General features: G+C 38.4%; 1 protein-coding gene across 2 annotated transcripts in view; it reads right to left on the bottom strand.

The window, feature by feature from the left end:
- Positions 1 to 20,316, bottom strand: part of ptpn3 (protein tyrosine phosphatase non-receptor type 3) — a 37,674-nt gene extending 17,358 nt beyond the window's left edge. Inside the window, exons 1-8 of one of the 2 annotated variants that reach the window (XM_036558215.1) lie at positions 19,924 to 20,316; positions 10,054 to 10,219; positions 7,815 to 7,922; positions 7,621 to 7,663; positions 3,478 to 3,556; positions 3,329 to 3,373; positions 889 to 941; positions 638 to 755 (exon numbers count right to left, since the gene is read on the bottom strand). In XM_036558215.1, the coding sequence (XP_036414108.1) occupies positions 638 to 755; positions 889 to 941; positions 3,329 to 3,373; positions 3,478 to 3,556; positions 7,621 to 7,663; positions 7,815 to 7,922; positions 10,054 to 10,197 (590 nt within the window). In that variant the 5' untranslated portion in view covers positions 10,198 to 10,219; positions 19,924 to 20,316. The other variant, XM_036558216.1, reaches the window with a different exon arrangement.
- Positions 20,317 to 26,003: the final 5,687 nt, after the last annotated feature.

Here is a 26,003-nt window from a genome sequence, read left to right as displayed (position 1 = left end):
AAGTGCCCTCTCATTCCCACATTTTATACAGCCATGAAGCCTCACAGATACAAAATGATGACGTTGAGTGCTTCAGTAAACCTCATAGAATGTATGTCCAAAGTTCACGGGACCTCAGTCCCTGGGGCCAGAGTCTGGAGATTTAGTTAGGGCACAGTCCTCAGAGAGCACAGCACTGTGAACTTCAGCACCATATTAAACACACCTGATTCAACTCATAAGCTAATTGGCAAGGCTTTTGTGCACTGAATTTAAAATGTCAGGTGAAAGATAATGCTAATATCAGCAGAGTTGTAGCCCAGAAGGAACCCAGTTTAACATGTCTGAATTAAGGAGTGTGTAATGTAAATTATATGTTTAGAGAACAAACCGGGGCATGTTGAAAATTAAGGTACTAGTGCACAGGTGCTAGTTTCCACATGGCAGAAACTGATTCATCAACAATGTTAAAATCATTGCTCATGTCAGTGTCATATGACAGTTTCATGAATCAGACATAGGAGTATTTTGCACAGGAGTAGTTTGCACGTCAGAGGCTCCAGCCCAATCTGTGCTCGTTTCTATGCAGCTTTGATAAATAAGGGCCATTGTGTGTATGTGTGTGTGGGAGGGTGTGGTTGTGTTTCTGTGTACTCACTTATGCTGAGGATGCAGTGACTCCACTTTGATAAGGAAGTCCTTGTCTTGCTCAGGAATAAAAATGATTTGTTCAAGATATCCAGCAGGGGTCTCGGGGACATAATCTCCCAACTCAGCTGTAAGTCAAATAGAAACAATTACACTAATGTCATAAATTGTCAGCTTTTCCCCTTTGATTATGTTGACAATTTAGACTGTGTATTCAAAGTTTCAATTAACATTTGAAATCATTTGAGGCACCAGACTTACACTGAACAGCATACGACGCCAGGACCACAGCAGAACTTAGGGGACACTTTAACCTGCATTTGAAAGACATTTCAAAGTAAAAAGTAAAATCACTCTTGCTTTAGTTAGCATGGACAAACTGGCTCCGTTCACATTACTGAACTGGCACAAATCTAATTTTTTGCCTTAATGAAACATACACTCACGGAGCACTTAGAAACACTCCTTATGTCTACACTCACTGTCCATTTTAACATATCAACTCCACTTACCATACAGGTCCCCTTTGTAGTTATACAATTACAGACTGTAGTCCTGTTTCTCTGCATACTATGTTAGCCATCTTTCACCCAGATCTTCAATGGTCAGGACCCCCACAGGACCACCACAGAGCAGGAATTATTTGGATGGTGAACCATTCTCAGTACTGCACTGACACTGATGTGGTCGTACCAGCGCAACACACATTAACATGCCACCACCACGTCACTGCCACTGCAGTGCCGTGAATGATCACCCACTCACATAATTCCTGCTCTGAGCTGGCCCTGTGGGGGTCCTGACCATTGAAGAACAGGGTGAAAGTGGGTTAAAAAATTATACAGAGAACTACATGGTGCTCCTATATTGTAAGTGGAGCTGATAAACTGGACAACGGGTGTAGATACAAAGAGTTGTCCTTAATAAAATGCTCATTGAGTGTAGATCTGATTTTTTCAGAGCTGTGTGGACAACTCAAATCAGATCTGAGCCATTTTCATATGTGGTCTTAAATTGGGTACACATTTGTGGCCATATGGCCTTAATGAGAACAGTCAGATTCATTTGGTTTTTTCACTGTGTATGCACCATCTTTCAGTGTTGATTTGGCAGCAGTTAGTGCCATTAAATGCTGCTAAAATATCTGACCCTTTTTTGCCTTCATCTTACTCTAATAATGAACAGCTGAGAGCAAATCATCTTTGAGATAAAGGCTTGTTCTGCTAGTTAGTTTGTTTGTTGCTCATGATGCATGTGGTTAATACACTGCTGAGTAAGATGTACACATGCAGGTCATTTTAGGACACAGTTTTGTTTACATTAACTACAAATTGGAGCTGAGCAAATAATTAGAATTGAGCAATGAGGCATGTAATGTTAAAATAGCCTAAAGTACCATTCATATGAAAGTGGGGGTGTGAGGTAAAGTAATTATTAGTGCTGTGTCTCAGTGATTTTATTGTCAAATGAATCTCAGTTATTTTTACGGAGTGTGTGTGCCAGTGCCGGCAAAGAATTTGGTAACTTTGGCCTACTATAAAATGAACCATAGAAATTACCCCAGGTTATATTAATCCTGTGTGAATTGCCATGTCTGTAAACATTCTGTCATATCCTCTGAAAAAGGAGTTCTGTGGTTTTTCATAAGTATGAAGGCACTCAAGAATTGTATTCTTTCAAGCTAAAATTTAGGTAGAAATGTATTGTCCTCCCTCAAGTGTATGACTGAATATCAAAACATGTTAAAATAGCAAGAAAATTTGACTTTATGTGGCGGTGTTGACTGCTGGCTGTAAATTCCCAACTGCACTGCATTTACTTAAGACAGGTAAAGAGCAAACAAAATTACGGGAAAAATACATTTTCATTTGTACTGAGATTTCTTATCCCATGTGAATTGGTCATAAACATTAGGCTGGCTTTGCACAATGAAACTTCCATGCAAGTAGTTGCATGTTAACATAGTTTCTGTGCAACTTGACAATTACACAAAACAATTCATATACAAAGTTGCATGCAACACATTCAATTACTTCATCAGCAAACTAGCAGCTCAGCTCAGCAGCACATGATCATGTGGCGCATTATTACCATTTTGATTTCACGAAATCTTATTTCACAAAGTAAAGAAACTTTTAACTATTGTGGATGAGCTTCAAGTGAGTTGAAGTATGCTTTACACTAAAAAAAGCTCAACTGCAATTTAGTTTCAAGCATGGCACAGATGTTTCACCATGTAAAGCCAGCGTTACAGACATCCTATGATAAAATTACAGTGCACCACCTTCCCATGGAAAAACTAATCCTGAACAAATAGCACTTTTTTCCTACTTTGTAAGGCAAAAGTACAATACCAACAGATACATCTACATACTAAAAACACTAAAACATGGCAATACCAGATGGAGGATGGCCAATGTACAGAGGAAAGGAAGCAAGTGCAGACTTTTCCCTGTTATGAACAGGCTTGAAATGGGACAACAATAAAATTAAACCCATTAAGAACTATGAAAAATTGTTTAATTAAAAAGCACACACAAATCGTATGAAAATCCGATTTGTACATAATGAGTCAGATGTGCCTGCTCACAGAGAAGGAGCTAGCTTAATTAGATCAAGTAGAATGAGTCAGATTATTTGGGTTTTATAGGACGACTCAGATTAATTGACATGACAGCAGGATTACACACATAGGTCTTACCTGCCCTCACGGATGTCTTTCTTAATTTGCAAAAAATAAAAGTGCCTGCAGAGAAAAGACAAGGCTAAACTTAGTGTCTGAAAATAAACACAAACACATAGGGATACACACACACACACACACTCACACACACACACAAAATAACACACCTGGTCTGTTCATGCTGAAGAGAGTTAGGGTCAGAGATGAAGAACCGCACTCTGAATATTAAATAGAATGGATCAGTACCTGAGAGAGAGAGGGGAAAGAAAATAATTTAACTGTCACAATTTTTATACCAAACTGTAATTTAGCAGCTAAACAACACATTAAATGCATCACGATCAGAATGATTCATCAGACCCATGAAGGCAAATGCGGTACAGTACAAGAGAGGCAAATTAAACTGATTAAGAGTAGAAAAACAACCCTGCTGTGAAAAACACAGGCAAATACCACCTTCACTACATGGTGATCACGTATGATGACTCAAGCAAATTCAGTAATTAAATTGATCTCATGCGGAAAAACAGCAGGGTGGTTTTTGATGTGCTTTTAAGGCGCAGAAAAACTGTCATCACCATATGAATACAGCAGAACTAATGCACTGTATGTGGCAGCTATCACTAGTAGTAGGCAAAATGAAAAAAATAACATCGCAATACTTGACATTTTCAAGACACCCAACATGTATCAGCATATTTCGTTTTCTGAGGTTTCATCAGTTAGAACAGAAAAAAACAGAACCAGAAGTGCCACATTTTAAAATCCTATGGAAACTAGGAACACAGCAATTTTTGTTCAATGTTGCATACACTCTGTTGCTCTCCTTGTAATGAAACACGCAGTTGGTCTGCGTTCTTTAAGTACTGATGATATCCACAACATGTACGGAAAAGCATTCTGTGGCGTTATGTATCATGGTAACACCCTCCCCTAGCTATCACTGCCATCAGATTTTCAATCCTTTGCCAGCTTTTAAGCATTTAGATACACATGCAAAGATGATGCATAAGTGATGTAAAAATTCATATTCTTCACAAAATTCATAAAAAATGTGGCACAACTATGTTCAGCTACCTTTCAAATGAAAAAAAAAGTCTTGCTCAGTCAAGTCAATGTAGTCCTTTGGGGAAGAAAAGATGTAAACCTGTACTTTTGTCCGAGTGCCTGTCTTGCCAGGTAACACCCATCCTGTTTCTTGAGTGTCACTATCCACTAATCATTTCCAATTTTTGATAAAACATATGATGAACCACGTAACAGGAATGCCTCACGTTCTTGCACAGGCAAGCTCACATTCCTTTTGGATGTGTGCATTTACGGTTATGCCCATTTGACATTTGTTCTTAGTGAGCAAGGGTCTTTGTGTGCTATAGTCAGCTTGAGGTAAGAGCTTTTAAACTCAGATCTATGCTTCATAATGCACTGGCAAATACATCAGTAACAGTTTCACTGCCCTTTTACCTGTGTATGGATCATTCTCACAAAACCCACTTATACCATGCATATAAATATTTGAGTGTTATAATCATCACGCAGATACACAACGTTTATATAATTTAGGAAGTCAGCTGGAGCTCTATATGGCACTGCAAAAAAGTTATTTTCTTAATTTTTGTATTTTAATTTTTTTGCCATTTTTTTTTAACCCAAATTCTCATTATGGTAATGTGATCTGTTTCTTGTTACCGATAACGTGTCTGCTTTTTTACTTAGAATTTTTTTTTGTAGTAGTAGTTTTACATTTATTTACTTTCATGTTATCTTTGGAAGCTCTACGGAAGTTAATCAAAACAACAAAATGTGAGATGTGAGATGGCAAAATACTGTGTTTCATAAAATACATTTTATTAATTAGCTTTAAAATACTTTGACAACAGTATACAGATCAAGAAAAGTTGGAAAAAAAATGTACCGATGTATCTTTAAAACTTTCTGTGCTATGGTAATGTAAATTTGGTCACTTAAATTGGAAAATGCAACTAAATATACATTTAAAAAAAAATGAAGTCATTCAGTTTTACTTTTAATTATTTGATCAGGCATTAAATAAGAGAAAACATTAAGTTTTAGACATTTTAATTTTTTTGAAGTTGGGTCCCAACATCATGTTCATGAGAACAACCTGTATATTTCCTACAGGCTTAAGATCATAATTATTTTGTTTCAGAAACTGGGTTTAGGTATTGCTCAAAATTTGATGTGAATACCATTATAGATACCTTGATTTCAATACTAGTTCCTGAATGATACTTTTGCCCGATACTGACACCTTTTATATTACAACTCAAAAGTGAGTCTCTTAAATGAGAAATGAAGTGCTGGTCGTGGGTATGCTTACTGATTAAGAGAATAAAGACTAACAGCTAATGTTAATAGCATGCATTAATATATACTCAATAGCTCGAGAAGCGCTAACGTGAACAGCATGCATTAGTATATATATGTTCAATAGTTCAAAAACTTCAATAGCCAATGAAAAGGGAAGATTTTGGAACATGCATACTTTTTTGGCTCAATGACACTCACTACTTACACTGTAAAAATGGCTTGTCAGAACTACCTACAAAAATTACTTCATGTAATAAAAGGCAAGTGAACTAGTGAACTTTTTAGTTTTTGATTGAAAGAATTGATCTTTAAAAGTATTTATTTAGGTTGAATAAAACTGGTTAATTTACCACATGAAGTAACTTTTTTAGGCAGATCTGACGAGCCTTTTTTTACAGCATAGTTACTGAAATTCGGTAACGACATGGAGTTTTCCGATGCTCGGCTGTACTGAAGTAATACGGCTGGCACTACAAAAGAATATCGATACCTATTCCTAGCCAGAAACATGTACCCTAAGTCAGTCTCATGTCCTAAGGAAAAACAGTTGCTGAAAAGTTTATGCTAAACTTCACAGTGTTAGCAATGAAACTGTTTTAACAGACTGTATTAATTAGTGGCTACAAAAAAAAAGGACACAGTGTTCTGCCAGTATGTTGCAACTGCTGTGGCTGACAGCAAATAAAAATCAACATGATTGAGGAGTAAAAGCTGAAAATAAAGGCACAGACGATGATGAAGTCAGAAGGAGACAGCAGGTTCTGATCTACTGTATCTACAGAATAAAAAGTGAGATTAGAAGAAACAACTCTTCAATTAAACAGCAATTTCCTGTGTATTTCAGACATATCCATCCTTTTCCCTTTCTCTCGTTCAGCCTTATATAAGATATGTATCACGTTTTTATGTGCTAGGCATTAATGTCATTTTCACTATATAAAAGCCTTATTTAATTGCAAGACATTATATACCTTCATATCACACATACTAATTTCTACCTGCACTCTCTTCCTTTAAAAAGACAAACAGACAAGACAATTTTACTTTTTATTTAGGAAGAAATACATTTTTATTTGCCAAATGACTACTCTATTAATGGGCATTAATATGGTATTGGCTCCCCCTTTGCGGCAGTAACAGCCTTCGCTCTTCTGAGAAGTGTCTCCACACCAAACTCATCAAACCATATCTTTATGAACCTTGCTTTGTGCATAGGGGCACAGTCATGCTAGAACAGGAAAGGGTCTTTCCAAACTGTTGCCATAAAGTTGAAAGCACAACCATGGCATAGCATTCTCTTGGTATCCACCAAACCCAGATTTGTCCATTGGACTGCCAGATATTGAAGCACAATTTATTTCCAGAGAACACTTTTCTACTGTGCCAAAGTCTAGCTGTGGTGTGCTTTACACCACTCCAGCCAACACTTGGTTTTCCGCATAGATATGACATTAGATTTGTGTGCAGCTGCTTGGCCATGGAAACCCATTAAATGACATTCCCAATGTACAGTCTTCTGCCAAGGTTGCTTCCAGAAGAAGCCTGGAACTCTACAGTGAGTGAAATAACAGAGGATAACTTGCATGGTCCACCATCATGGCTGAGACGTTGGTGCTCCTAGAAACTTCCATTTCACAATAATTGCTCTTACGGTTGACAGAGGCAGATCTACCAGGGCAGTAATTTCACAAACTGATGGTGGCATTCTATGACAATGCCATGTTTAAAGTCACTGAGCTATTCAGTACGACCCATTCTACTGCCATCATTTGCATAGAAAGACTGCATGGCTAGGTGCTTTGTTTTATACACCTGTTGGCAATGGGTGTGGCTGAAAAACCTGAACGTAATAATTAATGGTTCCAACTTCTCCATGATTGTAGCTCTCATGCTCTTGCTCATACAATTTAAGGTTTTAAGTTCACATAATACTGAATACTGTGCATGAGGGGTTTATCTTTGTGTTTGCACTTCCTCACCTTTGAGCTGCTTTTTGAAAGGTTTGTTGGGGTCCAGCCACCTCTGAAATGAAAGACGTTCAGTGTGACCACAAATTATAACTACACCTTAAAATTTACTCTCTATGGCAAAGTTCAAAAGCTTTCATTTATACAGAAGAGCATATGCACACACACACACACACACACACACACACACACTCAGAAATACTCACAGGTGAACTAGAGGTATCTTCACTGATCTGAAGGCTGAAGTAGTGTTTCTCTACTATGCCAAGATGTTCACAAGCCAGGTCAAATAGTAGATGCCCAGCATCATGTTTCTGAACACAGTTAAAAAGAAAACACACACAGACACACACATTTTCAAAGTTGCTTATCCTTCTGGGTCAAACAGCGAGCTGAAGCTTATCCCAGCAGTCATTTGGATGAAGGCAGAAAACACCCCGAACAGGAAAAAAAAAACAAACAAAAAAAACAGATGCTGTACATGTGTTAATTTTTTGGATGGATGGATGGGTGGAGTTAGATGGACCCAGAAAGATGAATGGAGTCACAGAGGATACTAACATGACTGAGAAAGCTTTTAACATCCACATCATTCAAAATGCCTCATATTTTAAAAATGGGCAAAAACAGGCATATACAGAATAAACTTAAGTATATAATAACTCACAGTCCCTGTAAAATTGAAAAAAATCTTCTAAAAATATCTCTTCGTGACTAGTATATAAAATCTAAATTTAAAGATTCAAATCTATAAACCCAATTCCTAAAAAGTTTGGACAGTATCTGAAATGCTAACAAAAACAGAAAGCAGCGAATGGTAAAGACTGTTTGACCTGTAATAAATTGAAATTGGTACAAAAACACAATATTGTAAGCTTTACGTTTACCTTTTATTTTGTAAATATACGCTCATTCCAAATTTGGTGGAATGAGCTGTAACACATTACAAAAAAGGGGACACGAGAATGTTTACCACTGCGTTAGATCACCTTTCCTCTTAACAACACTTAATTGTTTGGGAACTGTGTAACCATAGAGGGCCTTCACTGTTGTATTTTTGAGACACACATTTTCAACGGGACACAGTTTTAGACTGCAGGCAGGCCAGTCCAGCACCTGCAGTCTCTGATTACACAGCCATGCTGTTGTAACATACAAAATGTGGCTTGGTGTTGTCATGTTGAAAAAGACGCTATTTAAAAGGCAGCATATGTTGCTCCAAAATGTGTTCAGTGTTAATGGTGATTTAACAGATGTGTAGGCTACCCACTAATACCTCCCCCATTCCATGACAGGCACTGGCTTTTGAACTTTATGCTAGTAACAGTCTCCTTTTCTTCTTTGGCCCAGAGAGCACAACTTCCATTATTTCCATAAGAAATCTGAAAGGTTGACTGCAATACAAGTTACCACTGTCATTTCAGAAGTCGGCAGTGTTTTTGGACATTGTTGACATATGACTTCTGCTGTGTATAGTACAGTCTCAACTTGCATTTGTGGACGTAGTGACGGGCATTTCACAATGTTCCTGGTTTTAAAATTTCCCCTGTCCCAACCTTTTTGGAACGCGGCATCTATTTCAGACTGAACGTACATTTGCAAAAAACAACGCAGATGATAAAACATTATGTCTTGTCTTCGTACAGGTCAAAGCAGACTTATAAATCACTGCTGTCTGTTTTTATTTGCATTTTACATGCTGTCCCAACTTTTTTGGAATTGAGTGTGCATATGAGTTATTCTCGTATATAAAATAACACAAATTATTAAAGCAAGTAATTTCAAACTTTTCAACAATAGTGTAAATCTCATTACAGATACATGTGTCTTACAGGCTACAGAATTCTCTAAGAATTTTGTAGAGGTGCATCAATCATTAATTTTAACAGCTGATTCTGATTTTCTTTACAGCAAAATTGTTTGAGGGCCAATTTTCATTAGCAAAAGGAACAGACAAACACAATGGCACAGTTTATATGTTGTTTACTTTACCAGGCTATTTGAAGGCACTATTATAAAAATATATAACTCATGGGTAGCACAGAATTCAAAAGCAGCATGTGTGCCCTTGGCTGGTTCACATTATTTAGGTAACAAAGTCTTCATACACATCAGCCAAAGTTAAAATATATTCTGATCCTGGCCAATTCCAATTGTGCAGTCCTAGGATGCTGTAATGTAGTTTGGCAAAGTGGGTGTAATTGCTGCGTATGTGTACATGTGTGCCCTTCAGACAATCAAGCCAAGGTTGTAGCAGTGCTGTGTGGAATATTACAGGGTAGCTTTAACACCCATCTCCACCCATAAATGCCAATGTCTCTCTCTCTCTTCTTCAAGAACTGTTCTTACAGACTTAATTTTTCTCTCTTTAATCAACAAGCTCATACACACACTGCTCTCTCAGACAGAACATGAGCACACTGTCACACACACGCTTGTACTCACGCTGACAGTGAAAGTATGTGTTGTGCTGTCAGGGAAGAGCACCACACACAGTATGCTGGAGCGCGGAGTGTGTGTGTGCTTGGAAAGATCCGACAGACCCAGAGAGCTGATTTTGTTTCCAAGTGCACACCATGGGGACGTCATCTTCCACACTCAAAACACAGGCCTGCCAGGACAGGGAACAGAACAGGTTCAACATTTACACCACACACACTCATACGTACATATGATGACGTGCCACATATATATCTGGTGGGTCCTGAGCATTCAAATATCCTTTTGACCGTTAAAATAAAATAGAATTTGAACAACACTTTCAAATATAAACCTTTTTCAAATGGGAGGGAGGAATGGGGACTGAGAAATAACAAAGACCACATATCAAAAATGCCATGTGTTCCAGGTAACTCACCAAAGCAATGCCCATCCTCGTCTAAATTGTAATTTCCTTGGGCCGAACTCTAACTTCTCTAATTATTCTTTACAGGACAAGGGTTTGCATTTTCAGTGCAGCTCTTAGTGGAAGCCTGTGGTGTACTTTAGAGCAAACTGACTGACAAATGTCCTAGTCAGAGAGAGCATCTTGTTGCATTTTCACTATCAGTTTGAGGTGACACTTCCTTTTTTCTTGGTGTGCAAATGAATGTACTATCCCATAAGCAAATTATATCTGGTTTATTCCAGATTTTAAGCAATGCCGACTTTACACAATACTAAATATTCAGTAGTTCTACATTTTGTCAACAAATCTTTATTTCAGTTTCCCTTTCTCCTACCTTAAATTAACCAGGTCACATGACCACTAGGCCCTAATTCCAGGGCCAGCTACAGAGTGCCTTGGGGTAATGTCAGACAAATTTCTCTGAACAGTCCTTAGTTTTTGGGATCACACAATTATATGATGCATTTTGCTCCTTAAAAACACTGACTCATTGTCTGTTTTTATCATATGTAAACACTAAGAGTCAAAAATCCTGCTCACAAGGACTCTGGTAATTGCGCTTGGAAAATGGGGCATCTAAACGCACAAAGTCCAAAAAGCAGTGCATTTATTAAATTACATATTTGTGGTAAACAAAAACAGATTGACAAGTCCCCATAGAGCAAAGGTAGGATATCTGGTGCACTAAAATCAAGAACAGTACTTCTCAGAAAATGAACAATTTAGCCTATCTCCTGAAACATATGCTGTATGCTGTAAACATATTGACCAGTCTCAGACGTTCCTGAGAATTCTGCCAAGTCACAGGCTTTCACACTGACTGAGAAAATTTTGTCAACATCACACATTCCTATCTTTAACCATGCAATACAGAAATAAGTGCTCGCCCACATCTTTGGCTCCTTGAATTTGCGGTAGCATGAAAGGCAGCTTTAATTCAGATGCATACGCACAAAAAAGATCTAGAAATTTCATAGGCTTAACTAAAAATTTACTTGGCAAAACATTTAATATTTGGATCTTTTTCATTATGAGAAATCATATGTGGAGCTACAATATCACGGACAATAGATTAATGGCAATTTGCATTCTTTATATTAAAATGTTTTTGAACATTCAGTAACAGCAAGAAAAGTTCTGGTTATAAGTGAAACTGATAACTCAATTACAGTCACTCTTGTCTTAATTCATGCTTAGCAGGCTAAAGATTCTCCACTTGAGGCTGCTATTAGCACTCAAACAGTGTGCATTATTGAAAGAGAGCAGCAGCCAGTTTCAGTGTATGAAGTACAAGACCTGAAACACACCCTACAAACACAGAGTATATTTAATGCTGCTGCCTTTGCAGTACAACTGCTGATTATTAATTTGAGAAACATTCCCTGACACTGCATGTTTTTTTCTCTTGTTTTTTTTTATTCTCATAGTAAGCCAGCTAAATGACAAGCTGTTATGACGAACAGAGGCTGGATTCCAAAAAAGCACGACAGGATTTCTGCAAAATATAATATTTGGTAAAACAACAAGAAATGCAAACATATCTGAATAGAATAAAAGCAAAAGACAAAAAAATGTTCAATATGTTCAGAAATTCTCTAAATTCTAAACATTTCTATATTACTATCTGAAATCTGCCCTTATGTCTTAAATTTGCAATTCTGTCCATGTTCTCCACATTAGCTTAGAACTCCTTGTCTATGCTGTAGCCTTTAGACCGAATTATAGATTTGGGTAGTCAAAATCTTGTTTTACTCTTTGCTCATGGAAACATAGCAACCAACCTGGTTATCAGGTTTCCAGAGCAGTGTGTTTTGAACCACTGTGCTAATGCTCCAGTTAAATGCATGTATACAGTACAGAAGATTTAAAAAATGACTTACAGGCTCATCTTTGAAAGCATATCACAGATGAAGTATACAGTTTTAGATACATATTTGAATTAATTTATTAGTAATTTAATCTTTTAACCTTTGTTAACCCTAAAATAAACTCACTACTTACAAAATGTACTAAATGGTGCATCTGTTACCTGAATCGTGTGGCAAGTACATATGAATCATAAGACAAACCTAGGTAACAAAGCCAATCTAAAAAAAAATCTAACTTCAAATGAGTCTCAGACAGTGTATTTGGCCATAACATGCGGCCCTTACACTTAACTCCACACCTCCTTTTTGAGTCTTAACATGCCTCTACATTGTTTTTCCTCTCTTCTCCCCTCCCCACCCATCACAGCTCAGGAATGTGAAACATTTTACTATCCAGAAAGATGCGAACAAGGTCAGTGAAGCAACTAACAAAAATACAAACCAACCTCCTTTAGTATACAACATACCCAGACAGAGATAGGAGACACAGAAAGAGGTGATGAGAGTTAGCTTGAGAGATACAGAAATTACCATTAATATTCAATCTAGAGCACCACAGTCCATTGGGACAGTGAATTCTAATGTGTTGTTTTTTAAAAGGCCCAACAAATTGACTGATGTCAAAAGTGACAAAAACATTTGAGCATATACTGGTTTGAAATACTTTTTTGTGTTTGTCATGTTGGCAGAGCAAAGCAGTTGTGGTTAATAACAGAAAAAGAGCTGTGGCAAACATATAACACTGCAATACTTGAAAATATTTTCTTTTCTTTTTTTTTGACATTTGATGAATTAGAAAAGCATCAGTTGCACCACCCTGCGATGGAATTTATAGATTGAGAAGAGGTGGTACAGTGTGCAGTGAATGTCTCGTTCAGTGTGTGGAAAATGGGTTGCAAAGCAGATGTTAATGATTGGCAAAAAGGAGTGAGTGCATTTGGGCGTGCCAAAGGCCATAGTGTGAAGGAAGTAGCTAAATTTAAAACGTATGTTCATACAGGTCCACACTACAGAAAATTCTCATCAGAAATTTGGCCCAAAGACGAAACTGACACACAGGGACCGCTGGCGTGTTTCATGGTTTGTGAATAAAAATCACTTTGCTTCCAGGTAAGAATTGCTTCTAGAAGTCAACGCAGGTCCTTCACAACCTATTTCTAATAGAACACTCCGCAGGGAACTGCATACCATGAACATATGGAGCAAAATGGCATGCAAGAGGCCTTTGCTCACTTCTGCACAAAAAATTGCCCATTACACTGGGCGAAGAGACACAAAAATTGGACTGTACATGACAGGAAATGTGTTATCTGTTCAAATGAATCTCGTTTCTGCCTGTATGTGAACGATGCTGGCCGGCGTGTTCATCGTTCATCGCAAGGTGCTGTTCAAGCTGGAGGCTCAGTGATGGGTCCTCTGGTTGAGGTGACCGTAAATTTGAACCACAGCTCAAACATTAAGCTGCTGAACAACCAGGTTTTGCCTCTTGCTCATCGTCTGATCAAGGAACATAATATTCCTATACTTGTATTCCAAAATGACAAATCTCACATTCACAAGGCTGCAAATGTGACTGACTGGCATGATGAACATTCAAGAGCATTCACACATCTGGACTGGCCTGCAAAATCCCCAGATTTGAGTCCTCTTAAAAATCTGAGGGACTACCTGGAACAATGAGTAAGACACCAGGGAATATGGAAATTCTCTGATGCAAGAGTGGCTGAACACTGATTTTGCTTACATCCAGAAACTTGTCCAGTCCATGCCAAATCGAACTGCAGCTGTTATTCATGCTCAGGGAGGTATTATACGCTATTAGGTATGTTTCAGTCATAGGTGACAAATTTTTTGTCTGGTGAGCATATTTGGCTTTGGAAGTGGCCATTCTCCACTCAATATCAGGTCTTACTTTTACATATCCCCGTCATATCATCTTAATATCTGATGTACATCTAAAAAAAATTGAAAAAATTTTGAAAGCTTGATTGAGTAATGGCAGATAATCTAAAAAAGAGGATAAATATTGTTATATTGCACACCCCTAGTTGTGAAGTGCAGAGATGTGCAGAGTTCATGGAAGATCTCAGCAGTAAAATGCCAAACGTAAGATACAAACCTAATGTTAGCCCCAGAAACCAAATGATCACGGCTCACTAAAAGATGAAGGGAATGGGTGACACAGCACTCTCTAGAATTGCCTTTTTAAAATAAAGACATCACTTCACTTATCATATTTACATAGCCTTGACAGAGCCAAATGGCATTTATTTGATTATTTAGCAGATACTCCTATCCAGAGCAATGGTAGGTAAAGGTATCGTTAGGAATCTTGCCCAAACACTCTTATTGCTAAAGCTATGTGAGAGTATAGTTGTGTATTTTAACTGGTGTAGCAGTGATGTTCATGCTCAGGGAATTTAACCGAGCCTTCAATCTTCCATGTGTGAGGGGAGTGGAGTTATCCACCAGGCTATCCTTCTCATCAAATGATTCACTTGTGAAACAATTTTTGAATAATTTTATTCATCTGTGAATAAATTGTTTGTATACACCTGTGTGTTCTTTCAGCACACGCACAGGCAAAATTAGGCTGTTGTAATTAAGTTGTAATCGGTTTAATTGCTGGCCATAATTTCAATATCGGACCTACAATAACAATAGCTACATTTTCCTAGTTGTCAGCAAATAGTACATTGGTTTCTGCCCAGGGTAACAGTGAGAACAGTATTGTATTTTGTAGCGTGAAGTTAAAGACAGTCCATTTTGTTTTGTTTGGGCCTCTGTTGTAAAATGTCTGTGTTTTATTTTTTTTTACTGCATTTGTAACCACACAGAAATAAACGTCATATTACTCCAGGAATGCTTAATGTTAATCCAGGTAGTCAGCATCGACATCAGCACTGGCAGATTTGTACATTAAAAATATCAGACATTAGCATCAGCCCACAATTCCCATATCAGCGCCTCCCTAGTGCAGACATCAATGAGCTTCTGCACTCATACTCCTACTGCCCTCTTCTTTCCCCAACATCCCTGGTGAATAAATACTCCTAACTGATGGGAGCTCTTGAGTCACGTAGCCAGAACTGAGCCGAACATACTCTAAACAGATCCATGTGTGAAGAAAATATAGTATATAGTATATAACAACAGAATAATTAGCACTTTGTCAAAGTGTCAAATTCACATGACTACAGAAGAGCAAGGCCAGAGACCACAAAACTAGATGCACCGCAGAACTCCTTGCTTTGGCTCCTTTCTGATATTAGCATGCCTTAAATTAAATGTAGTCTACACATCTGTGTGTTCATAACACTTAATGTTTAGTTTCAATAAAAAATATTTTTTCCTCAAAACATGCCTCTTGTTTTAAGTCAAATTCTGACAAGCGTACAAGTTGCTGGTACAATCATTCTCCTTTAGCAATGTACAATAGGGTGTGCAGTCAACTCTGAGTACTGGGCCTAAAGTATAGATGCCCAATCCTGGTCCTGGAGATTTACCACCCTGAAGAATTCAGATCCAACACACTGGGCTCTAATATTCAGATGCCCCCGAAGGCCTTCATTACCTGCATCAGGTGTGCTTAGGGTTTTAGGGCTGAAGCTAAACTCTGCAATGTAGATCTGCAGAACCAGAACTGAGCACCCCTGCCCTAAAGCATATTTGATGACATTTGCTCACTAAGAGATAACAGGTGTCTCCAAGTCTGGTCCTGGGGGGCTGGAATCCAACACAATGTAGTGGTTTCAGTGCTCAAATGCAAATCGACTTACCACGTAATACATGTGTTCGGGAAATAAAAAAAAATAAAATCACCAAAATATGCTGGACACCAGCCCTCCAGGAACAGAGTCAGAGACCCCTGCCCTAAAGTGTTTGTGTGCCAAACTCCAGACATGCTGTTTAAAGTCTGTGAGACCTCCTGTTTGCATATTTAAAAGCCAAAACAAACTGTCTAGATGTATTCCATTTACATTTACACTTGCAAATGTTCTGAGTTCTGATAACTGACAGTTAGGCTACCTAAGGTTTCTCGCTGTGGAATAGTTGACCTAACATTTCTTCTGGTGTTTGGGATGTAAGACCATTGCTCTAAAACTGGGAAAGGCATATGGACGGTTGTTAATGTAATGTAGCTGATTAATTCTCAATATTCAATTCATTTTTGAGCCTCAGTCTTGAAATTAAGCAGAGATTCAGTTAAGGCATCTGGAAGCCAAAAAGGGACAATTTCTCAGAGTCCATTTTATGTTCCAAGTAAATGACAGGAGCCTTGCAGACTATCTGTTCACATTCAGGCCTTCAAACGACTCACTGAGAGAGCAAGGAACTGTGTTGTATAAAGTATCAAATACCACTGAGCTTTGCAAATCTCCGTGGGTGAGCCTCATTCTAGAATCTCCTTTTTTGACCTCTGTGAGAATGATGCACATAATGCAAATGACACTATTCTCTCAGAATTATCTTTGTGCATTTGCATGAGCATAACGGTGCTATCAGAGTTGAAATGTGGGTGGTGAGAATAGTATCAAGCTCAGGATCACACAAGGCCAACTGTTTGCATGGTTGTTGGTCAAAATTCTTCCGTATATCCCCAGTCCAAACAAATACAGCTGACTGTCACAAGACAGCACAGGTTCCACCACTAATTAATACACTGCAGGAAAAACACAGAAAAACTTTGTACACCACAGGTGTGCCTCAGGAACAAAGGGAGGTTGGAAGCATGTATAAGTGGATTGGCAGTATGGTCACCCTTTGTGATATCATGACTACAATACGTGATGTACAACATAACATTGCTTTTCTGAGGTTTGTGAACAAGTCAGGTTTGTGAACAAGTCAGGTTTGTGAACAAGTTCAGTTTTTTGAAAATAAATAAACTAGTTTAGAAGGAAAGGAAAAACAATCGGTAATAATAAACTTACAAAAATTGATAACAGCATAATGGGCTGGAATTTAATCAGGTATTACTTTCTATATGCTGGTTGTTTACAGGCTCCCTATAAGTGATACATCAGCCTATTTATGATACAAGCAGTTGTTGAGAGTTCTAGAAGTACTCAAAGAAAGGCATATAGCCACATAATCTATCACGACAATAACATTTTGTAATATTGCCTATGCATAGTTAGCACTGCCTTTACACAAGGGAGATCCTGTGTTCTAATACCTTCTGGCTTAAGTCTGCTTTCCGTTGCATTTTGTTACATTTATTCTCAGTAGTGAATAGATATCATCCAGTTCTTCTGTCCAAGAAACACTAACTCCTTAACCTGGGCTGAGCTAAACTATATTGTCCCAACAATGTTTACACCCATAAAAGAAGTAAGGCTGCCCACCTCCAACATCCCTGACTGCATACCAGTATTGGGCTGATATCAGCAGAAAATACTGGATTGGCCCTCGGGGTGGAAAAAAAATGAGTTTTGTAACAAATGTAGCCTGAAACAGCACAAACTCACAGCCGTGTATTTTTTTCAGCAGGGTGTGTGAGTAGTTTGAACATCATAGGCTACTTTTAGATGCTCGTCTTTAGTAAACTGCTTTAATTAAAAATGGCTCATTTGAAAGCTTTGCAGTTTTTAAAAAAGAAATAGCAAATCTGTATCAGTACTGGGTGATACTCAAGGTTTATGACTTGTATACAATCACAGACATAGCTTGCTACCTTTAGTCAATTATAGCTTGTTCATTTTACTCAAACTTAGTCTTCTTAACATTCTTGAAAAATTACATTATTGTTGATTGACATTCTTCAAAATAAAACCAATGTTAAATGGTTTTATGGAAGTCCAATGAAAACTAGCATTTCTCATAATGATGAATGTGTAGGTGTCTTCACAGTGGTAGGGGCCTGAAGATCGAGTTAGCACAAGAATCCCTTAATATGGCTGTGATAATAATAAAAAAAAAAAAGAATACAGTAATATGTTTTTCAGGTCCACTATATATCCATTTCCACCCACAAAATGAGGCAGTATTTCCTCTATTTGTGGGCGAGCACATATTAGTTTTGTTTGGCTGCCCAGGATACCCAGAGAAACCAATATTTCCTTCTTTTCTGTCACTACAATGGGAAAATCAACCCATTCAACTCAGCTGCAAATCATGTTCAAAACCATTTTGTAACTGGCAATGCTGGCTCACTAGGGAGTCATGAGGAAAGTTTAAGTTCACACCCACCATGGTCTTTTGGTGTTTCTGAATTTACTAGACATACATTTCCCATGAATTGCACCCTCCTCCTCTCTCTTCCTCCCTTCCCATCTCTCTCATCTTTCTCCTCCTACAACAACTGCACACAGTCATTGAGTTCCTAGGGAATAAGCACGTAGTTTCACACTCACAGTGAAAGTAAGAGGCAGGCTGTGCTGAGGCTGGACAAGACCATACTTTTGTGGCTATGACTAGTCTCGAAATCAAAACTTCAACAATCCTGATGTGAAATTATCCATGCATTATTGTCACTAGAAAATCTTCAGTTTCTAACAGCTATTTAGAGTTTAGGGCAAAGAGGACCATGGCTATGTAAGATACCGTAGCTCCATATTTACTTATTTACTTACTAAGTAACCAGAGAGCCAACTAAAAAAATAACTAAACTATCCAAAAATAAAGACTGAACGCTCTCTCATTACAACAACAGTCCCAATTGTTTAAACATCACCATGATTCCTCTGGGGGGGGAAATTTAACAAAGCAAACATTTCCAGTTAGTCGCAGAAGCCAAAAGTCAGAACTACTCAGTAGGAGAACATTCCAACTGGACGGTTCTAACATTGTGACTTTGTCTCTGAGTTTATTAATAGAGAGAATTTTAGACACTGTACTTTTCAAGGCATCAGCAGTATCAAAAACTGTCCTGCCACATGTAGCATTTTTTGACGTTTTAAAGACTATGGCAACCTAAGGCGTTTCAAACTATACCTAGAAACAAATGTGTGCAGTGAAAGGTAGATCACTGCACTCTAGGCAGCTGAAGTGCAGAGAGAGAAAATACAGTCATTCAAACAGTTAACAATATCCTGGAAAAAAGACCCAAACACTATTACTACATTAGCCTTCATATTACAGACAGGTTTCATTTTTGTTTTAGCCTGTTGTAAGGTTCCCCAGATTCTCGTCCTATTCGTTCCTTTTTGGTTCTGAAAAGTTTGAACAGAGCTGCCAATTCGAGACTACTTTTCTCACTAACACGACCGAACCCCACCTTTCAAATGTTCCGGATCCATGAGCGGCCAAAGGCTCGACTCTTCTACTTCTACGCTAGCATTTTCATGGCTAGGATAATACGTATCTTGTCACAAGCCTTCCTGAGTATAGATACGCTGACTTACTGCTACTCGTGTTGATTAAAAGCGTTCAAGCAGAAAACTCCAACTCAACCCGACAGACGCCATTTGGCATCCTGCAGTTCCTGTCGTTTTCGTGAGAGGGTTGACAGCGAAGTTGTAAAGTTAAAGTGTACCCTTTGTATCCTTTAGGCTACCGTGGGCGTACGGACGGACTGTTTTGGTTAGGTTTGGTTTGGACTGTGTGAAAGGCAGTTACCTGAGGTTGAAGTCCACGGCTTCACGCTTGTTGTTGCGGTGTTGATATACCCTGCGATAGGTGAAAAGTTTCCATGTTACAGAAGCCACCACGGTCGCAGGTGTCGGTAAACTTCCGGAAAAATGTTGTTTTATTATTTATTTTTGTTCCTGCTCCTTCGGGTTCCTTCGGGAGTTCGGGAACGTAGCTTCCTCGTCACTGCTGACGGGGCGCGCGCTCTATTGATTCATTGATATCTGACCTGCAGCGTTCACACGTAAAGTCGTCTACCTCTTAACTGACGTGGGCGATTGTGTGGGCTGTGTAACTTCACTCACAGCCTACTACTGCTGCATATGTAACAACAAATTATAGCAGACTTTCACACATTCTGTCCTCGTGAGTTTTTACCGTCTTAAAAAAATCAGTGTCACGTTATTACAAACAAAGAGGCGTGTCAACGGGGACGCGCACAGGTGCGTGTGCCCGAGCAGTCAGGGCGCTGGCTCCCTTGAGTCAATACCATTACTGCCGTGTTCCTGAAGATAACAGGGACAACAATAACAACATGACCTGCATTTGCGACACCACCTAGCTAACCTAGAGAGATTTCTTAATTTGTGATGAAATACCAGCTGCGTTTGCTCAGCAGTCTCTAACAGGGAATTTGTTTGGCTTTACCTGAAAGGGCGTAGCTGACTGTGGCCAACAACAAATAAAGTGACAGACCTTAGCACATATGTCTGTGCTAAATCAATCACAAAACGCTTTGTCTTTTCTGGAAATCTGTAGTTTTGTCATTTTAATTTTTTTAAGTTTTATATATTTGTCAGAAATATATACTTTTTTTTTCTTTTTACTTTCGTCAGTCCTAGGTGTAAAGATACAGCCAGATAGTGCCTCTATAGGTCAGAGGTGGCATTGCAGCCCCATTTAGGCTGAAATGGAAACCAAGCCTGAAAAGTTAAAAACCATAATCTGGGAAAGTTTATGTTGATGTTTTTCGTTCTTTGTTTGTTTCTTTTTTTTTCTTTTTTTCTTTTTCGTTATCAGAGATCTAATGCAATATGGTAACCCAACTTATTTTCATAAAGAATGGTAAACCAAGCGATAAAGATACCACAGATGTAGGCCTACGTTAGCTAAGGTCACAATATATGGTTAGAAAAAATGGGTGGAGCTAAATGGCCACGCTTGTATTTTATGTGGCTTTGATTGGTTGCAGAGTTATCCAATGAAAACCCATGGTGTAATTTGATCGATTTAATGCGAGTGGATGAGTACGAGTGAGTGAGTGTAACTTGGTATCATATTTCTGATTTAGACACAAATCAGTGCTGACTGTACTTTAACCTCCAGTCAAATATAGACTCTCTTGTCAGCTTGTATCTCTCTCTCTCTCTCTCTCTCTCTCTCTGGGATGGGGACAGAGATCAGTACCATGGTTTTCTTGGAAGAAGGTGTAAATAATGCGGCACAAGTATTATAAGGCCAGGTAGCCTATCCATTATAAGACAGGTTAGGAAAAATCAGGTTGATTAAATCATTTTTTTTAGATCAGTGACCACCCTAAAAAATATCTGGAATGTTTCTCAAATTACTTTTGTTGTATTATATAATGATTAACGCATAATAATCTAACCCCTTTCCTTGCTTGTTGATTACAGGGGGGTGTCTACAGCAGTAGTTCCTTTCCTCAAAGGTTGAAAGTTAATTTATTGCTCAGACCCTGGTCTACCCTTCCAGTCCTTTATATAGTAAGTATAGCTGACTTTTTCCTTATTTCTTCCCCACGTTTCTGTATTTTGTTCTATTGTTTTCTGTTCAAGCAGAAGACTTTGCATAAGACCGCAAGTTGGAGGAACCAAGTCTAAATAAACATTTTGTTCAGGTCATAGAACAAACTGTTTTATCTCTGTGCTCCTGTTCGTCTATATGTGAGACTGTGTGTAGTATGTTTACACACGGAGCTTAACTGTTCAGCATGTTCTCGACAAAAACTGCATGTGTCTGCATATGTTACTGAAGGTGAGTCTGTGGTGTGTGTGTGTGTGTGTGTGTGTGTGTGTGTGTCTGGCTGTGTTGAAAGGCAAGCATGCTTGTTATGTAACTTATAAAGTTACCTTGTGGCAGGGTTACCCCACCAATGTGGCAAGGAGTTTTGAGTTGGGGTGCAGGAGAAGGTATACTAGTTTTACACATTATCACTGTCCTATAATAAAATCGTTACTTCAAATAAACTGGGGTGGATTTGACAAGTAATAAATCTCTCAAATATAGTCCCGTCTGCAATTATTGGCACCTTTCATAAAGGTTAGCAAAAATGCCATTAAAAATAGTCCCTGACATTCATCATCTTAAATCTTATACTCAAACCAAGGGAGAAATATTAACCTTCAATCTAACTAACCAGTTTCTTTCTTTAAAACATGCATAACATTAATACATATTATGAAAAAAATATCACTTAAATTTGTATATTACATATAATATGTATATTGCACTATTTACAATAGATGTTGTTACAAAGCAGCTACCAGAAATCCAGTGGCAGGAAATCTTAGAGCATGAGGAAGGTACACCAAGAGGAGCACTGTGACATCCTTTACTTAATATACTGTATATGTTAATGTATTTTTGAACCAAGTTATTTTGAACCATTACAAAATTATAACAAAAAAGGAGATTCAAGGTTTTGTTCCAACACCAATGACATATTTAACAGAAAATTACACAGAAGCTTCAAGAGCTTAATGTAATATCACACTTTTAGGATTTAGTGTGTCCACCCTTTGTCTTTATTACGTATTCCATTCTTTTCAGCAGATTTCCTTTCAATTTTTCAAAGAAATCTGCAGGGATTTTTTTTTCAAACACCCCCAAAGTTCTGTCTTTGGTTTTTAATTTTCTTTTTGACTTTTAATTTTCTTCTTTGATGTCTATTTCCTTTTCTCAGTAAGTATCTTGATAGCTACACATCCTTTCAGACCCAATGTGTTGTCATCTTGTCAAAATGGGAGGATGGACAGAAACACTTGTAGATTTTATTATATATATATATATATATATATATATATATATATATATATATATATATATATATATATATATATAAATGTGTTTGTATATTTATTTATTCATTCATATTCATTTATTGAGCTCATCTGAGTCTTTGGGAATTCAATAATTTTAGTCTTTTAAAGTCTCATCAGACTACAAATGTGACAGAAATGTCACTAGAACCTTAGAAACAGCTTCTGTGGTCAGATCAAACCAAAATAAAGATTTCTGGCTGTAAAAGAGGGGTCACACATGCAGAATGTGTGGTGCTATGAGATGTTGGTCTTGGAATGGACATGCATAGTAAGCAAGCTTTGGGAAGGCCTAGTCCCTTGATTTGGAAACTGTGAGGTGTGTCAAGGGTTCCGCAAGCAAGGATAAGGAGGTATCATGGACAGAGGACTGGTCTCAGATCTTTTACTATCTGTTCTTCCATTTCCTCAAACATTAGGAGAAATATAGAAATGATTCTGTGTTATCAACAATTGTGACACAATTGCAAATTTTTGCTTTTTTTCCATCCACTGGGCAATATTTTCTTCTAACTATAAAATGTTTGTGCATAAACATTGAGGAAAACAACAAGAAGGGAACCCAAGAAAGGAAAAGTAAGTTTTGCACTGTGCAAGTCAATTTCCTGATATTCTGATTCCTATATATCTGATCAAGCATTTATTTCCCTTGATGAAAAATAATCTTTTCAAGATAAACTCTACAGATATTGACTGTCAGTCTGTCAGTTCAGTTAAGTTTAGTGTAGCTATTGTATGCAAGGTGAATACTTGTATTCTTAGGTTCTACTCTAGCTTACTTTTATTATTTTATCCCGGTATTCATCCTCTAATATTTTTATTTATTTTATTGTGTGTACAAAAAAATAAAATATACACAGAACTGAAAGGTCACAGTTTGTTATTGTACTTTGTCTTTTTATACTGTAATTTGGCTTTTTTTTATCTATCATGCCGGAGTACACAACAACCATGATAACTGTCATTTCTCTATACAAATATGCACTGTTTTGTAATCATGTTATTGCATTATGGCAGTGCACTCCATGAATATAAGCCTATATGACTTTGAATATAGCAACTTAATTACTTCTCTACACTGGGTGGTTTGTAATTTCAACAGCTAAAGATGAACTATAATGATGATTTATGCAAACAACTTTATCTGCCTCATGGCTCAGTAATGACCAGTGAGTTTCTTCACATAATTCTTGCGAGGTGGACTAAAACATGTTTAGATCTCTGGATCCTGGTAAAAGAAGTGGCTCAGTAGTTTGGGAGGAGGATGGGCCTAAGTGGGCCAAGGCCAGTTAACAGTGCCCATGCACTAATAGACACAGTAGGAGATAAGCCACAGAGAGCTTGCTTCGAGTGAATCGAGGAAAACAATAAAGCACAGGACAGTCATCACATGCTCTGCAGATGCATAAAGAGTTCCTTCAATTGGCATGATATCAATAGAAATGGTGATTTGTTGGATCATGCTTGATGGTGATGTTGGATCATGCTTCAAATTGGATATCGTCCACTACAATAAAGTGAATGAGTTCTAAGACTTTTTTTGGCCCCTGCATAGTAGCTGGTCTGGTGTTGGTGCATTTCTTGGCTCAAGGCCTGTGACATCAATGTTGTGCTGCAATGCAAGCAAGTCCTGATTAGGGCATGTGTTACATAAGCTACATCAAAAGACAGGGCTTGTGGATGCCAAAGGTGAATCCAAGAGCCACTATGGGCAGCTTCACAGAGTGTTGAGGAAACAAGCAATACTGCTTAGCATCTTTGCAGATATGCTGAAAGCCTACGGGGAAAGCCAGCCATAGCTCTAAGAGGTGTAGATAAATGTCCAACCAAGGGTGCACAAATTAGTTCCTGTGTTAAAGCACAACAAGCTAGGGGGAAACCAGTTGTAGCTCCATCAGATGCAATCAGATGTCAGAGCCACAAAAAGAGCCAGGAGCATAGCAGTTGGCTTCTGTTCAAATAGCTCAGGACTCATGAGAAATTGTACTGAGCTGACTTAAATATGACAGCCAACAGCCAGCCGGGTAGCCTCTAACTCAAGGTGAGCTCCTTTAGAAGTACTCAGTTGTAGCAGCTATCACTAGCCAGGGCGTAGTAATTAGATGTCAAGTTATAAAGAAAGGGATAGGACCAACCCTAGCTCAGTTGTGGTCAAGTGTTGCAGCAAGGGCAGTAGTTACCGTCTGCTCCCAGAGTGGTGGCAGTCAAAGCCCTGGAGATTTGCAGCTAGGTTTGTAATAACAGGCTTTGTAGGATCCAGATCTTCAATACTTACCTCATACTAAAGGATCCATCTAGGAGAGACTTGGTGGGTAAACTGGCAAAGTAGCCATGCTCAAGGGACCAATAGTGTGGATGCTATTTGCACTACAAGCAGGACAGCCCAAGCTGGAAAGATGCTGCTAGGAAGGAAATTGCATGGACAACTGGCAATAGGATAATCTAAACTAGTCACTAGGTAGCAAGGGCACTACTCTGAATAACCAACCTATTGAGTTGTTGCTCTCACACCCTGTGTGTCCAGAAAGATGGTTGCTGAACTTGTCACTGCATAGTGTTAGGAGGATAGCTTCTGTCTAAGTAAGCCTTCTTGCTGTATTACAGGCTTTCTGACCGCAAGTGGGCCGCAAAGCACAATTTGTGGCACTCACCTCAGGACAAGATGATAAATAGGTGGGCCATTGAGGTGGAAAAGGTTGAGAACTGCTGTATTACAGTGTTGATCGTGTACAAGAATGGCCAAGTAATGAGCTATGTGAAGGGACATTGCGCACACGTCCTGTGAGCGCCATTGGTCAACCCTGGTTGTGGAGGCCCACTGCCCCGCACTTTTTTTAGTGTTTTCCCTGCTCCCAACACACCTGATGCAAGCAATCAGCTCATTAACAGCCCATTATTGAGTTAAAGTGGCTGTGTTAAGGCAGAGAAAGCTCTAAAATGCCGAGGACAGTAGCGGGCCTCCAGGAACAGGCTTGAGAAACACTGCTGTAGTGCCGCCTGTCTCCTAGA

Source organism: Colossoma macropomum, unplaced genomic scaffold (genome assembly GCF_904425465.1).
Source record: "Colossoma macropomum unplaced genomic scaffold, Colossoma_macropomum, whole genome shotgun sequence".
Taxonomy (NCBI): Eukaryota; Metazoa; Chordata; class Actinopteri; order Characiformes; family Serrasalmidae; genus Colossoma; species Colossoma macropomum.
The sequence above is the reverse complement of the archived record's forward strand: the minus strand, read 5'-3'. Positions and strand labels throughout refer to the sequence as shown.